Here is a 16,822-nt window from a genome sequence, read left to right on the forward strand (position 1 = left end):
GATAACAAAGGATTGCATGAACATTGCTTTGTATATATTTGTTTCCATTTCTGATGAGCTAGTTCCTGGGAACCATCCACAAACATTTCCTATGTGACAAGTATTAGTTGTGCTTAAGATTTCCAGAAATCATGGGAAATAAAGAATTAGATTTTTTTTTTATTGCTGTACATTTTTTTATATCGAAATGAATGAGATCAAACAATATTTCATATTTTAATGAGTAACTACTATTACATTTAATTAAGTTGTTTCAAGTTGCATAGGGAGACCGGGGCTAGTTGTATCACGGGTAAGTTGTCACATTGCAATTTTCTTCTCCACCAGAGGGCGCAACGGGGAAAAAAGAATACTAGTTTTCTTCGTATAAATGGTCAGGGGTTGTGTACTGTCTGAGAAGAGAATACCACATTGTGAGCTGAGCTGAGTGCCAGTTATCTGTTTTGCACAACCCAAAGTAATTTGAAACAGGCGTCGAACAAAGACAAATTTTAGCAGCAAATCATGTGGACTCAGAGGAGAGATTCAGGCATTTTGTCATGCCTCAGTCACGGCTCTGTTTTAAGCTAACTTCAAACTACAGCAAGTATTGGCCAACATGGTAGTTTGGGGCAACTTGTCTCAGTTATTTTGGGGTTTGTTGTCACATATGCAAAGAATGGGCCAATGAAAAATACACCTCTAGCAACTCGGTTTACATATGCCAGAATTGCCCTTCAGATGATGAGGCTGAAGAGTGAGGAAATTAGTTTGCTGGGTTTTGATTAATTGTTTAAAAATAGATTTTCGAGTAGTTGTTGGAACTACATGCTTAGAAGTAAGGGTTCCAAAAGGGTTCTTCATGAAGAGCAGAGGTTCTACCCAGAACTATGGGCTTCTGAGGAACCCTATTTTGAAAAAAAAAAAAAAATCTTCAAGGGTTCTTTTGAAGCTAAGGGTTCCTGTAAGAACCGTTTCAATACGGAGAACCTTTTTTAAAAAAAAAAGAAAAAAAAGGGGGGGGGGTTCTTCAAGGGCTGTTGAAAACATGGGTATTAGAAGATCCTTACCATCACATATTCAAATGTTTAGTCATGTTAGCCATGTGGTCACTCAGAAATTATAAAGACATTTTACAAGAAGAGTATTGAGTACATTTTACCAGTTAAAAAAAAAAATAGTCAAGCATTGAGGAATGAGCTCATGACCTTCAGGTTGAGAAACAAACACTGTACCACCTGAGCTATGCCAATCTTATTTGTCCCTGTACTGCATTGCTGGTGTGTCCAAAATGAGGCCAACATGGAGTTACGATTCCACCTCACACTAGCAATATACTAACACACAACAGGGACAACTTGGTTCAACCTGAAGGTTGTGGGTTTGTACCTCACCTTATAAGTTATCATTTCCAAATTTGTAATGCACAACACTTAACCTAAGAATACAGTACAAATTATATAATGAATATTTGGTGGTGGTCGTGTTGCCCAGGGGTGGATTTTAGTGTATGGGACCTGGAAGCTGGCTGCCATGTTGGTTGCCCTGTGAGAGTTGGATGCTCGTTTTGCTATCGAATATATGCTCCGCCCTCTCCAAAATAGGTGTGACATATCAGTAATGATTACTACTATTCACATGTGAATTTGTACTACAAGCTTGATTGAAGTGAAACCTCAAGCGATCAGAAACCTCAAATTATCGAGGTAAGTTCAATCTTATTTCAGCAAGTGTGACTCTAATGGAGAAAAGTAGACTTTTTTTATATTAACGTTTGTTTCTTTTTTGTAGGCATCAGTTAGAGAGTTTTAACAAAAAAGATGGTGAATGGGTTAGGGTAAGTATTGAACCTCCTTTTCCAGTAGTTTATTTTTACTGAAAAGTGTTTCAACGTTGTTGAAAGTAATTACTATGAAAACCTTGTGGGTTTTCCTCACTTTCACCTGATTTTGTGCCAGTGGAGGCTCTTGTCATAGGAGTTAGAGGACAGGCTTATTCAGTCTGTTCTACTGTCACCATTATGATGTGCTGATAAATAAATAAATAAATGCATACTGCTCTCATTCAACCATGCATGGCATGTATTGGTGATACTAACTGTCTTTTTTCCCCCTCCCTTTCTATGTCGTGCTTGCTGGAGATGATATGAATCCACCTGCTGAGGACAGCCTGGTGTGCATGCATGGTTTGCTTGCGTCTAGCTGTCATGTTGCTGATTCCGCTGGACCTTTGTTCACTTCTTTCCTGCCCTTCCTCCGGGACCTACATAATAGCTTTTCCTTAGACAGTCTGCTGTTCTTATCCATCATTGTCTGAAGATTTTTAAATAATAAAAACAAAATCCTCATCAAAAATGTGCTTGACTTTCTCAGTGTCAACAATAATGATGAACATAAACAATAAATTTGATCTGTAGAATACAGTGTGGTTCTTAATAAAACCCTTTAAAAAAAAACTCCTTGTGCAGGTTCTAGATAAAACCCTTGAAACATCACAGGGTTCTCAGTATAACTCCCTGTGTGAGATCTAGATGGAAACCTTAAAGGGTTCTTTGTTGAACCTCTCATACAGGATTCTGGGTGGAACCTTTCAAAGATGGTTTTGGGTATATATATATAACCTATTATGTTCTCAGTAAAACCATTTTGGAAGGGTTCCAGGTGGAACCTTCATAAACGGTTCTAACAGGAACCAAAAAAGGGTTCTCCTATGAGGACAAGCTGGGGAACCTAAAACGGTTCTAACCAGCACTTTTACTTCTAAGAGTGTACAGTATGCCCACATGTCAGGACTGGTTTAAGTTTCATGATGAACCATCCATTAATCCATTAACTGAAATGCTTTATGTTTTAAATTCAATTTGATTTCAAATTTTCAATTTAAGGGAAGCAAAACATGCATTTGAGACTGAGAGCTATGACCTACATGCCAGCAGTTCCTAAGGACTTTAATCAATTTCACAATATTTTATATATATTTTATGTTAAAGTTTGCTCAATGACTATGGTAATTTTCAAGATCAATGACAAACAATTTCTCTGGCTGTAAAAACAAAGAAAACCAAAAACAGGAGAACAAGGATAACTTTGTCCTTGTTTTATTAAAATCCAGTGTGACATCTTACCCCATATAGTGTGACAACTTACCCATTGGTGGGGCAACATGTCACATGTTCACTCCCTCTATTTGATGGCTTATAACTCTGCACTGACACAAAGTATGAAAATGACATGAATACAAAAAATATACTTAAGACTTTGGTCTTTCATCTGGTATACATTTTGTTTATATATGATGTATTGATTCCAAGAAATATATTAACGTTTAAAAAGTGATACAACTAGCCCCGGTCTTCCCTAGTGTAATTTAATGTTTATAACAGCATTCTTATGTGTGACAGATTAATTGCAGAGATGATCATGTGAGCTATTGCCTGGTAGGGAATTCACCATGGAGGGAGTTGGCGTCACCATCTTTGTCACCGTTCAGAAGATCTACTACCCATTTCTTTGCGCCTTGGGTATTCCAGGTACCTGATGTAATTTTGTTTATTGAGTTGCCACACGCCAATTCTTAACTCATTCACTGCCATTGACGATTATAAACGTCAAAAGATCATTTCAACTATTTCTATTAGTTTAACATTTGTTTTCTACTTTTGTTAACAAGAGTATGAAAACCTAGATTTTTTTTATTGTACGTTTAGAAGAGATATAAAATGTTTGATTATTCGTGAGTTAACTATTGAAGTCATGCGATTAATTACGATTAAAAAATGTAATCGCCTGATGCCCCTAATTTTTAATAATCATCTTGTCAGGTGATAAAAAAATATATATTTTAATTAATCGCATTACTTCACTAGTTAACTCACGATTAATCACAAATTTTATATCTGTTCTAAATGTACAATTAAAACAAATATTTCTAGGTTTTCATACTCTTGTTAACAAAAGTGGAAGAAAATAGACTAACTAATATAAATAGTTCAAATTAATTTTTGATGTTTATAGCCGTCAATGGCAGTGAATGAGTTAATAGTGTTAAACAATTAATTATTACTTTATAGGTGTTGTGTAGACACTAGGTTCTCTTAGAAAAAAAAAGCTAACTATTTATTTATTTTTACATTGATATTAATAACAATAAATAAATCAATGTTTGGAAACATTAACTGAAAAAAATGACAAATTATACCTTCAAAATTACAACAACAAAAAAACTGCACTTTCTATTATTTGTTTTTAGAGAAAATGAATACAACCATATTTGTATTTACATTATACATATAAATGATTATCTGCTTTTCACAAGTTGGTCAAGTAGTTAGCATGTCTGCCACGCAGTTCTGTTCTGTAAACAGGACATCAGTACTGTACAAAACAAACAATTGCGGGGGGGGGGGGGGGGGTAGAACTCCATCACATCATACAACATACTCGTATACATAAACCATGCTGTTTATTTAGATGAAGGCTCTCATAGCATTGACAGTCAGTTGCTGCCCTCTTGCGGTGGAAATCATCTCTACAGTTTGGCTAACTTTGTTACTACGGATGTCAATAAATCCCAATAATTTAATACCAAAAGTAACAATAAATTAATACACGACTAGGAACAACAACACTGTAACTGTATTACATCCTGCCTGTACGAAATAACACAATAAAGAGGCATAGTTTGCGTTAGTCAGATAAGTAGTGTGAAAGGTGTGACTAACTTTCAAAATAAGATTATTAACAAGGGAGTGCAGCGCTAGTTTCCTTAATCTTGCTGTTTTAACAGCGTTGTTACATCTGCCTTGTTACGTGTCAAATGTCTTGTGCCTTGTCACTTTTCCATGTTATGTATACAGCAACTTGCCCAATATTTGTCCTGTTCAGTCCTTTTGCCCATTTTAACCATTTATGTCCTCATACTATTTTACACAAACATTGATCATGATCATGTAAGCACATTCAATTCAAATGGTAAATTTTATTTTTGATCTTTTTTTCTTTTTTCCCGGGAGAGCTCAGTATTGTTCATTTGGTAATTTTACCGATTTGACAGGTCATCATCATTGCTCTCTCTTTTTTCATTTTCTTTTCTTTTTCTTTTTCTTTTTATTATTTTTTATTTTGTATGTGGGTGAGTATGTACATGTGCGTGCGTGCGTGCGTGTGTGTGTGTGTGTGTGTGTGTGTGTGTGTGTGTGTGTGTGTGTGTGTGTGTGTGTGTGTGTGTGCATGTGTGCGTGCGTGTGAGTGTGTACTCATTAGTTCACCTAAAACCTATTAAAAATCCCATACCGTTCACCTAAACCCTAACCCTAACCCTAACCCTAACCCTAACCCTAACCCTAACCCTAACCCTAACCCTAACCTAACCCTAACCCTAACCCTAACCCTAACCCTAACCCTAACCCTAACCCTAACCCTAACCCTAACCACCTGAATAGCTAGAGTCGTGAGGTTGTCAGGAGACCCGAGGAAGGATCAAAGAAAAGAAAGGAAAGTGAAATCCAGCACCAACCAGACATTACCTATTACCCACCGGGTTACCAACCAGAGTCTTTCACCAACCCCAGAAACATCTAAATTTCAACAAATTAGGGAGACCTCAAGAGACCAAAGGAGAAACTGAGGAAAGGAAGGAAGGATAGATGAAGCAGAGTGAGATCCACAGACATCAGCTTCCACCGATTCACCGACCAGAGGAAGAAGCAGAATGTGTTTGAATTTTGATAGATGCTGGTGTGGTGGATCTGGCATGCATGAAAACCTCCACAAAAGATTATATTATTATTTATATATCGTCGCTGCTATGTGAAAAACACTTAGGCCTATGTCCATATTTTTTCTTCTTAGATTTTTACGTCTTTGGGATGTCTGCCTTCAATTTCATCCCCAAAACATAAAAATGTATTTAAAAAAAATAACATTAATAAAAAAAAACTTTTTAAAGGACAAAACTGGACATAAGTTCATTTTCACATAGCATCGACAATATACAGTGTTCCCTCGTTTATTGCTGGGCTTAGTTTCCAAAAAATACCTGCAATAAGTGAAATCCGCAAAGTAATCAGCTTCATTTCTTCCATTTATTATCAATGTTTTAAGGCTGTAAAACCGTTTTTTTTCATAGAGGCATTTCACATTTATCTCTTGTGTAAACAATGTTCAAAGTTTAAACTTTTATAAACAAATAAAAAAATTGCTACACTACTGTAAAAAAAATGCATGCAAAATTGCACAAAATAAAATCTGCGAATAAGCGAGGCCGCGATAATTGGAACACTATTTGAAGTTCCATGGGTACACTTCATCACCAACAAACAACCCAGAATAAACATATGAGAGCGCAGGAATAATTTCTGTCCACTTATTAACGAAATTACACACAAACCAGGATAGACCTCTCGTTGTCAGGTTAAGTGCAATAAATACTGTAGAATTACATGGACATTGTACTAATTTCATATGTTTTGAAAACTGCAACAACAACAAAATCCTAATTATTTTATATAAAGTAGTGAAAGCAGTTACTTTGCCTGGTAATCAGTTACTTTTAATTTGAAGTAATTCAATTACTTTTTTGAGCACGTAATAAGTAACTTCCAACACTTGTAACGATGACAACAAAGTAAAAAAAAATTCAGAATTGTAAAAACAAAACAGATTTTTTGTTATTGTGCTTATTAGATATGATTTGAACGATTGAGCCGCCAATACACAACATGCAAAATTGGCAAGTTTGCTATATGTGCGGATTTCATTTCAAGAAATCCTGACAATGTTATGTGTATTAATTTTTTTTTATCTCTGACTCATGATTACTTCTAATAATATTCTCCTGCATTCATTTTCTTGTCTTGTTTTTCAGCAAACCTCTTCACCTTCTATATGATCTGCTTCCGTAAATGCGGAATGTCTGACACAGCTGTGGTATATCTCAGCTGCCTCGCTATTGTGGACACCTTCTACCTGGTGTGGGTGATCCTCATCGACCTGACCCTCACCTTCTGGCTGCTGCAGCCCTTCTGGCACTCGCACCCGTGGTGCGGCATCCTGGGCTTCCTGCAGTACGGCTCCCTCTACAGTTCGTCGTGGATCGTGGTGGTGTTCACCATCGAGCGCTACCTGGTCCTTCGCAGCACGGCGGCCAAGAAGCAATTCTCGCAGACGAGGGTCACTAAGCTGATCTGCGTGGCCATCATCGTGGCATCGCACTTGGTTTCGGTGCCGCTAGGCTGGATCAACGTCGTTGTGTCTGACAACATGATGGTGGATGGAGAAAATGTGACTCTGCCTCGATGTCAATACCGGAATGAGATCTACTCCACTGCCATTGTGTGGATAACCACCTTTCTCTCAGGGGGAATCCCCATTGTGCTGGTTATTATATTTAATTACCTCATCGGGCATCATCTGTGCCGTGCCAGTAATCTGTTCACGAAGGAGGAACGTCGCGTCATGCACGGACGCAGCACAAGGGACATGTTAAGAAGGACCCTCCTCCTGCTGGGGACCGTCTCCGTGGCCTTTGTGGTGCTCAGCCTGCCTCGCTTTGTCACATACTGCATCCTGAGGACCAAGTACAACACTGAGAACTTTAACAGGAACGACTACAGAATCCCCATCAATGTCGCCGGTGACCTGGCTAACATGCTCCAGAATCTGAACTCCACCACTAACTTCTTGCTGTACTGCATGGTCAGCGGACGCTTCCGACAGGAGCTGCTTCGGGTGGTGACTTGTAAAACCGTGACTGGAGAAGCTACCTCCTTCCTCACACACACCATGAAAGTCTTTTCGGTGTCAGAACACAAGGCCACATCATCCCATAACCGTGATGTTTACCAGTCTCAGACCAGTCAACGCGAGGAAACAAAAATGCATACATGAATATCAGACAAGAAAGTTTGGACTACTCAAACTGTTTTTTGCCCTATAAAGGGAGCCTTTGGGTTACGACAGAGTTCCATTAACCTAAAATTGTACATAAGTTGGACTCTATCACCAACCTACGCTAATGAAGTAAAGACATTCTCACAACCTCCAATTTCATCACTTTTCAGGAGACCACCAAAGGGTCATGTTTGTTCAACCATTAACATTTTATCCTTAAAGAGCGCAAGCCATATTTAACATCTCAGATTGTGAACATGTGAATTTACGACGGTGTATTAGGGCCAGGTTTTTTTTTTTGAGAGAGGGCGGTGGCAATATTCTGAGAAAAAAAGTGGCAAATTTGCCAGATAAAAACTCCTAAATTTGCCACTTTATAAAAAAATATATTTGTACGTGGCCCTAATACGCCAACGTATGAACTCACCAATAGTATAGATTTGTGAAAAAATATCACATTTCCAAATTGTGACATATAATGTAGTGCCCCACCTTGGCCCTATCTATTGCACTGAAGACCAGCCGCCACTGGTGGGGCACCAGCAACTTGGCTCAGCTCCAGGAGGATAACTAACATCTAGTGCAGGGTTCACCAATACCAGTCCTCGAGGTCCGAAGTCCAGCAGGTTTTAGATGTTTCCGCTCACTAGCACACCTGATTCATATAATCGGCTCATCAGCATGCCTGATAACGATCCCGATCTTTGGTATCAGGTGTGTTGGTAGGCGTAAACATCCAAAACCTGCAGGACTCCGGACCTCGAGGACCGGAATTGGTGAACCCTGGTCTAGTGGGACAGTTGAACACTATCCATTCTCAGACACGGCTTTGTTAATTTGAAGTTCAGAATTCATTTTTACTATAAGAAATAATGCATACAGAATCAAATTCGTACAAAATGTTAAGACATTTTGGATTGCAATTAAGTAACATTTTAACCCCTATAAAGCCTGAACCATCAAATATATGAGAGAAAATTCAGATTCTTTGTAAATAGAGTTTTTATTGGTCCCTTTTAACAAACAAACAAACTTTTTTTTTAATGGACTTCCCTATATGACTTTTGATTTGTGTAATATTTGATACATCCCGTCACAATGCTTTAAATTCACACATTTATAACTGTCAAAAAAATTATAATAAACAGGCATATCAAACATATTAGTATTTCCAAAAATCTGAATAATAACTCTCCTTTCTCAATTGGAGCAATCTTGTGAGGTCTCTGGAAAAGCCATCAGCCAGAGCCGTTGATAGAGAGAATTTGGCTAACTTTCAGCAGGGTAACAAGTCATGTGACCAGCAGTTGACCAATCACAGCAGACAGCGTAGTACTCTCCGCTGTCTGCTGGTCACATGACATATGGATGCCATGTTGTTACCCTGCTGAAACCGAGTTGGCCAAACTCTCTCTATCAACGGCTCTGCCATCCGCTTGGTGATACTGCCCTCTAAAGGATTATCCGTGCAATGCATGTGTCAGGTCATGTATGTCAGGGTTTTAATAGGGAAAAAATATTATACTCATGAAATAGAGGGCTCAAAGGGTCTTGTATTTAATATGATACGTTTGGCGTTATTGGGTTGAAGGAGCTTTGTGGAGTTTATCCCTTTTTTACTCATGATTGCCACCTTCTGGCCTAAATATACCTACAACCTCTGTGTCAAGCTCAAGCATGGTGCGCGTGAATAAACTCTTCATTTTTTCAGTTTTCTTGCAGTTGGAGATCTTGTCGTACGCTAACGCTAAATGACCATTGGTGGAGCATGCATGATGTCGAAAAAGCTTTAATATTAACATTTTCAACTCCACAATGCAGTCATAAAAGTGTCAAAAGAAAGAAACCACTAATAATGCTAAAACATAATCTATTGAAGATTATTGCTCATTCTTGGCATATGTGTCACTTGACACTCAAGGCTGATAAGCAACTCCTTACAGTGTACATTATGCTCTTTGTCCATTATTATTGGTGTACTGTGCAGCCAGGACAAATACATGTGCACCACCTTTCCACATCACAATAACTTTTATTTCTAGACCCGTGGAAGTCATTATACTTTTACTTCTTTTGTTTGCCTTTGAAATCAATTCACCTGGAGTTCATTCACTTTCCTAGCCTTCTCCGCCACACCTTTACGCACTTCTTCCTGGATCCGCTGAAATTCCCTTAACTTGATTTTGTATATGTCTTCAAAAGGGGTTTCTTGATTACTTCTTTACGGAAGAGGATTAGGGCCAGTGAAGTGGGGGCGAAAGTGTTGGCAGGATTCTCACCTTATTCTCAGAATTCTGACTTTAAAATGAAAATTATGACTTTAATCACAGAATTTGGATGTTAAAGTGAGAATTCTGATTTTAATCACAGAATTCTCACTTTAAAGTCAGAATTCTCTCTTTATTCTCAGAATTCTGACTTTAAAGTGAGAATTCTGACTTTGTGACGTAGAGCTATGAATTGTGGGGGGAAGTCAGAAAATCTGAATTCTGAGAATAAAGTCAGAAGTGAGAATTCTGAGATTCAATTCAGAATTGCCACTTTAAAGTCAGAATTCTGAGAATAAAGTCAGAATCCTGCCAACCTTTTTTTTCCTCTTAAACTAAAATAACATGGAGCCAGTTTGTAGGAAGGTTGTTGTTTTTCTCGGCCAGGAACTGTCAGATGCTCATGGTAGGCATGCTGTCATGGTGAAGCAACCACGCGTTATCCTGCCACAATTCTTACCTGTTCTCGCACATCAAATGAAGCAAACATTGTAGGATCTCTTTGTAGATGTGCTGGTTGATTGTCTGGCCCACACTTAAGGGAAAAACTTTCAGTTTGGTATTGAAATGTGTTTTTTGACACTAGTCCAGTCGTGGATTTTTTTTCTGACACACCTTCTATAAGACTAAAATGTTTGTCTTTCCCAGGTCTCATTTGTACATGGTTGTAAAAAGACTAACCTTTAAAAAATAAATAATAATAAACTGCCCAATGTAAATGTTAGTGTATATCCTCTTTGTGTGTGTGTTGCTTTTAGAATCACGTTTCTATTTGAACATTAGCTGGACATGACTTAAAAAATAAGAAGGCTACAGTCGTAGCAGCAGCCTTGTTCTGATTGGCCGTTCAAACTAAGGGCAGGCAGCAGGAATGTTTCCTGTTTGTGTGAGAGCAGGTTTGTCCTGCGGTTAAGGACGAAGCACTTCGACAGAAAGGTGTGATCTTTCTCATTCTTCATATCCAAATTTGTAGGCTTCATCAATCTTTATAAACTTCAAATTTAGTTTGGATTTTTCTTGGAAGAGCTACCTGTTAGGTGTTCTGAGCACTGGCGTTGGTTGACCTTTGTACTGGTGAGCATATAATGTTACGCTTCATTCAGCCCAGATTAAAGGCACTTAAAATGTTAACACCAATTGATAGTATATGTCTGTGGAAATGACATTGATTTGACATTTCATTACATTTTGAGTTCAAGATTGTGAACACTTGCACAATGTAATGGAATCCTAAACCTAAAGAGAAAGTCAAAATGTTCACTATTCTTCGTGAAAATCTCAATATTCTGGCTTCATAAAGATAATTAATTTCACTTTTGATTGACACTATGAGAGAGGAATTGATTTAACGTTTTTTATTGGGTCTGCAGTTTGCAGTGATTTCCCACAGGCAATCCCTAATCGTTTGTCCTGTCCGTAGCTAAAAAGTGGACAAATTAACACAGCTTTGTATGTATGTATGACTTTTACACCACCCACAATAAACAAAACATACTGTTGATGATGTGTATTTCTATTCATACTTTTTTCCCCTTTGAACCTGTGTAGAGTCTACAGTTGCTTTAATGTAAGCAGTAGCCACATGGCCACTTCGAAAAGTAAGAAACATTTGACCAGACATTTAGCACTAAGAACGCAACTGAACTGTCTTTTTGTTTTTTTGCTACTTTAGGCCTTTGCTCTCATCGAAGCATTCCTATCGAGGTGGATGAGAGCATGCCAGCCTCCAGTCTAGACTTCGACTGGCCCGTGAATTGCCAACAGTGTAGTGGATCAGGGAACAGTCAAAGCTGGGAGCAAAATGGGGAAATGAACATCCATATTAACCGCGAGAGACTTCTTCAGCATTATTTCCAGAGTGAACTCAAAAAAACAAGTCCTTCTACCTCTGACCAGGGGGCCTGTGTTTGGCTTCCAAGCCAAGGAGAGAATCACCGTTGTGGTTTTATTGAACCTCAAAATGGGCTTGAGTGTTCATTGGATAAGGCAGATGGCTTAGAACCCCCTCTCCCACTTATGTCTGATGTCAACGCCACCCGCTACGTCCCAACGCACTACCCAGAAGCACATATTTATGGCCAGTGTAAGTGCTTGGAAGACAGAATGGTTATACTCCATGTATGTTTTCTATTTGAAAAGATCACTTTGATTTTTAGCATTAAATTTGTCTTTTTGACTGTATTAATTTATCACATTCTGAAAATTCTGAGTGGCCCACCCCAAACCTCAAAATAAGTGGGCTTCGCGTCGAGGTCAAGGCAAGCGCAGTGCTACTTATACCACATCACATCAGCTAGCTAGCAATGAGCTTCAGCTGGCTAGCTTGTGCTGCTAAACATGTTGCGAAGTCGCTCCTAAAAGTCAGTAATCATCACCTCGATGGCGGGGCGAATAAGCTACACTGCTGACAACAATCGTTCTCACGAAGGGATGACAGGAAAGACGGAGAAGCCATTCTAATTGCTAAGCTAGCCTAAGATTGACATGGAATTGTGAAAGACCGGAAAGTGTTCGAGTGGACTTTTCACAGTAGTCTGGCTGTAAACACATTAAAGCGGAGATAATACAACAAAATAGCAGGCAAATCAGGAAATTAATCAATTAATTAATCAATTAATTAATTAATTAAGCTACGTTATGGCATATGCCAGCTCGCAAGAGTGGCCTACAATGTTAAAAGTGCAAAGTCTATTAATTATACTACTAATGTTATTTGTTTACACAATACAGTCCTGAGTTTTGATTTTGATTTCTGAGATCGGTCGAATCAAAGTTCTCAAAACTACATTACAGTACATTATATTATTTTAAATTTAAAAAACAAAAACTCAATTTAACTTTGCTCAAGGTCCATTCAAAAAATGTTCCTCATAATTAGAAAGCCGCTCCTCAAATTGATTAGCAAAACTGCTCCTAAAAAAAAAGGTTTTGAACCTTGCACCATAGTGATTGTGTGTCTACTATTCTGTGTCAATGCAGGCCTCAGTCCAAACCAGGGGAGTTGTTTTAGACACTGTATGTGTCCAAACCACAAAGCTCGACCCTTTGAACGAACACGGTATTGAGCATCACTCATTCCTGTAATATTTGACAGTCAGCTCTCACTTGTGAATTATTTCCTTCTGCAGGAACCATCCAGGAAACAAAATGCAAGATCGCAATGTTACAAATGCCACTAATGCCCCTCAACCACAAGCTGGGGCGGCTCCCAGGGATGTAATGTGTGAGGTCAGTTTCGATTACCCCCTTCAAGAAGATCCGGGTCCAGGTACGAGGGAGACCAGAAAGACTGTCACTCTCCCTGACGAATATAGTAAGTGACACTTAAATGTCTTAATTCTGGGTCAAACCCATCTCCCCTGTGTGGCTGGGCAGAAGTGTGTTACTTTCTTTTTGTACTATATTTGTAGGGATTGTTTTCATCACGTATTCAGTGGACACAGCTGACGAAATGATTCCCTTCACCAATTTTCTAAGGAGTCAGGGCTTCAAACCAGCTGTAAGCTTCAACATGTCTCCACAATCATCTCTTCTCAAGTGCCATTCACACACCTTCACTGTCAATATATTTTTAGATTGACAGATTTGAAAATCCAACCATACGAATGGGCATCATCAGATGGATGGACAGATATTTGAATGATGTAAGTTCAAGATTTGTACAGTAAGAAAAAAAATCGACACAACCTGATGATGGCAACTTTACAGCAATCCGTCCTCATCATTGTGGCAATCAGCCCCAAGTACAAGGAGGATGTAGAGGGGGATGGCGACGATGAGCACGGGCTACACACCAAATACATCCACAATCAGGTGAGCTCGACCACGAGTGAGGGCTCCGAGGCAACACGGGCACTTGCACAGTAAAAACACAATGCACTTGAACTAAACATGATTTTTTTCCCCCAGTTTGAATTCACCTCATATGGAAGGAAGCGTGAAACTGCCAATTGAATTACATTTCTTCGATTAATGCCACGGCGTATTTTCCCATAATGCCATGGGGTAATGCGCATGTGCAAGTCAATAGCCCATAGCATTATGGTTGAAATAAATGTAATGTTAGCATTTAGCCTACGTTTTACCAATGGACAGTTTCGAGTTTACGTGACGTCACAATTACGTCACAAGTCAAAATGGCGCGAAAACTACGTGGCATATTATTGTCTTATGTCTTACTCGGTGTATACCGACAACTGAAACAATTAGCAATAAGGGCTAAAGCCAAACTGTGGCAGGAATTTTACTTTCTGGACTTGGATTTGCCACCTTTGGCGATTTGGATGATTAGAGTGACGTTTTGCCTATTGTGATTCAGTTAATCATTACACTATTTTTCCCCTCCTGTTGCTAAGAAGAACGGGTAAAGTAAACATCACTCCGAGGATAGCGGCGGGGGCTTTACTCCATTTCTATGGATAATGATGCAATCTGGTTAACACCTAAAATATGTATAAAACAAAATGATGCATTTTATCACACTCAAAAACGATTCTTACCACTTAAGAAGTGCTCACTACAAAGCACTGTGGTCTTAGTTAGCCTCCATTATGAACCATCCGGTTCCACTCTTTCACTGCTTACACATTTTCTCAGATGTTCAGGGTCCATTGGGAAAACATGTAATGATAACTTAGTTCCCATTATGTTATGGTTGAAACATCAATTTGCACAAGTGCACAACAACTTTTAGGCATGATTTTCTGAGAGCTTTGAGTCACAGACAAAAGCAATACAATACGCCATTTGTTTTCATTGGGCATTGCATTGTGGACATGTCGGAAATGCCCGGATGTTCGGAATTATCCATATGTTCGAACAACTTTGCAGTATGTTCAAATGATATAGCCCAGTCAAAAGTTTTTTGTTTTTGTTGTTGTTTTTTTGCACTCACACAAACATGGTCTCCCAGGCGGGGAAGCGAACCCATGCCAACCTGTGACGGTTCCACTCCGCTACCTGGAGCCCAGCCCAGTCAAAACTGTTTACTCCACATTGGCAGTTCCACGCATCTGTAATGCAATCCCAAATCAAATTTAAGTATCTGCTTTAAATTATGAAAACACAAAAATGCTTAATACCGTATGTCTCTTTTATATACAACAAAATTATAGACCATTAAATTAGTTACAAAAACATGGAGGGCATGGAATGAATATAGTTATAAAAAAGACAATCCTCTATTGCTATCATTACAGATCCAGAATGAATTCATCCAACAAGGGTGCCTGAACTTCAGACTTATACCAGTGTTGTTTTGCAATGCCACTAAAGTGAGTAAAACATTACATTTTCAAATAAATGCCCAAACACCATTCTAACCCACACCTTGTTGTCTTGAAGATGTCAACTCCACACCACTGTGCTGCTTTCATATTGTTTGGGAAAAGTACAAATGTGGTTTGAATGTGGTTTCTCCATCCCCTTGCTCTGTTTGTGTGACAGAAACATGTCCCCAGGTGGCTTCAGAACACAAGGATCTACAGGTGGCCCCAAGACATGCAGGATCTGCTGTTGCGCCTGCTTAGGGAGGAACGCTACATCATTCCACAGCCGGAAGCATCCCCCACCCTCACAATTCGTCCACTCTGAAAGAAATCAGGAATAACAATGTGAAGAGTAGACACATTATAGCCTTCAACCGACCTTGGTCTTTCTGATTCATTATCCGGTTCTATACTTGTAATTTTGCAGCATAATCTATTCTGAGCACAAGCTTTTTGCATGTCTTGAAATTAGAACAGATGAGTCCAATTAAAATGCATGATGAACAGTATGACGCATATTTCAGTGCTGCTTTGTTAGAGAACAATGATTGTTTTAGGCATTTACTCTAACAACGGTCAAGACTCATGCTGTTGCTTTGTGGAGTAGATTTAACGTAAAGTACAATTGAAGCGAACAGAAATGGCATCAACCGCTACATATAATATGCACCAAGAGTAAAATAAATTAATAAATAATTATTTTGTTCTATGTTTCCATCCATACACATATATTTTACATCAGTAATCTCAGATTTATGTAGTACTAACAATTATTCTGATTAATAAATAACTCTAGCCATGTCAATACTTATTTTACACCTGTGTCAGAAGCTGCACATATATATATATTACATCTTATTATTATTTTTTAATTGCAGCACTCTGTCTGCTGTAAAATTAACAAATGAATAGACATGATGATGAGTTGACATTGGAGTCAAAAGCCTTTATTTTCCTGGTGCTATATTCATACTAAAATACCATTCTGTAAAAGTCCCTCTCCACAGAGATATAGGAAAGGAAAGAGCACATTGTTCCACAATGTGAGTAATTCTAGTCCCCAGAAGATGGCAGTGCGTCTCAAATAATGAAAATACACTATCGCTTAGCCCTAAAATCACACAAGCATTGGTTCGCATTTGTATTTTATTTACAATAAATAAATAATCTGTTGTCAATTACAGTAGGTGGAAAACAGCTACTTACGTGTGTACTTATATGTGTCATCAACACAGCGTGAGTATTTCCTTATGGAAACGAGACCTAACAATGTGAAACGCCAGAATCTCAATAAATCAGCCTTTAAAATCTAAATTTTGAGCATGAAGCCCCACCAGCCTGTTCCCTACACCTGACTAAAAAAAGATTTCGGATTGAAGTGCTGCGCTTCACGCGTTTTATCAGATCCGGCATAAGGCCA

The 16,822-nt window shown here is 38.6% G+C and overlaps 2 protein-coding genes across 4 annotated transcripts; both read left to right on the forward strand.

Moving 5' to 3' along the window:
- Positions 1-3,429: 3,429 nt before the first annotated feature.
- On the forward strand, positions 3,430-7,865 carry LOC147158269 (putative G protein-coupled receptor 139). Its single transcript, XM_086061723.1, has 2 exons — positions 3,430-3,508; positions 6,844-7,865. The coding sequence occupies exons 1-2, from the start codon at positions 3,430-3,432 to the stop codon at positions 7,863-7,865; spliced, it is 1,101 nt and encodes a 366-aa protein (XP_085917849.1).
- A 3,121-nt stretch (positions 7,866-10,986) lies between these two features.
- Positions 10,987-16,207, forward strand: traf3ip2a (TRAF3 interacting protein 2a). Of its 3 annotated transcripts, XM_086061251.1 has the most exons (11): positions 10,990-11,209; positions 11,506-11,588; positions 11,684-11,733; positions 11,808-12,218; positions 13,115-13,193; positions 13,264-13,448; positions 13,546-13,634; positions 13,711-13,779; positions 13,844-13,948; positions 15,334-15,408; positions 15,581-16,207. In XM_086061251.1, exons 3-11 carry the CDS (start codon positions 11,718-11,720, stop codon positions 15,725-15,727), a joined length of 1,176 nt encoding a protein of 391 aa, XP_085917377.1. In that variant the 5' UTR covers positions 10,990-11,209; positions 11,506-11,588; positions 11,684-11,717; the 3' UTR covers positions 15,728-16,207. The 3 variants fall into 3 exon arrangements, with proteins under 3 accessions (XP_085917378.1, XP_085917377.1, XP_085917376.1); XM_086061252.1 differs by lacking the exon at positions 11,506-11,588 and having other exon boundaries at positions 10,987-11,071; XM_086061250.1 differs by lacking the exon at positions 11,506-11,588.
- The last annotated feature ends 615 nt before the right edge of the window (positions 16,208-16,822 follow it).

The sequence above is a fragment of the Leptonotus elevatus genome, chromosome 18 (assembly GCF_054856555.1).
Source record: "Leptonotus elevatus isolate MCC_2025b chromosome 18, RoL_Lele_1.0, whole genome shotgun sequence".
NCBI classification, from domain to species: domain Eukaryota; kingdom Metazoa; phylum Chordata; class Actinopteri; order Syngnathiformes; family Syngnathidae; genus Leptonotus; species Leptonotus elevatus.

Bases quoted from the DNA above. Each gene is read 5' to 3' on its own strand.
- traf3ip2a (XM_086061252.1), top strand. The intron at 13,194-13,263 runs GTATTGAGCATC...TTCCTTCTGCAG, and splicing joins CGACCCTTTGAACGAACACG to GAACCATCCAGGAAACAAAA. The intron at 13,449-13,545 runs GTAAGTGACACT...CTATATTTGTAG, and splicing joins CACTCTCCCTGACGAATATA to GGATTGTTTTCATCACGTAT.
- LOC147158269 (XM_086061723.1), top strand. From the start codon at position 3,430: ATGGAGGGAGTTGGCGTCACCATCTTTGTCACCGTTCAGAAGATCTAC. The intron at 3,509-6,843 runs GTACCTGATGTA...CTTGTTTTTCAG, and splicing joins TTGCGCCTTGGGTATTCCAG to CAAACCTCTTCACCTTCTAT.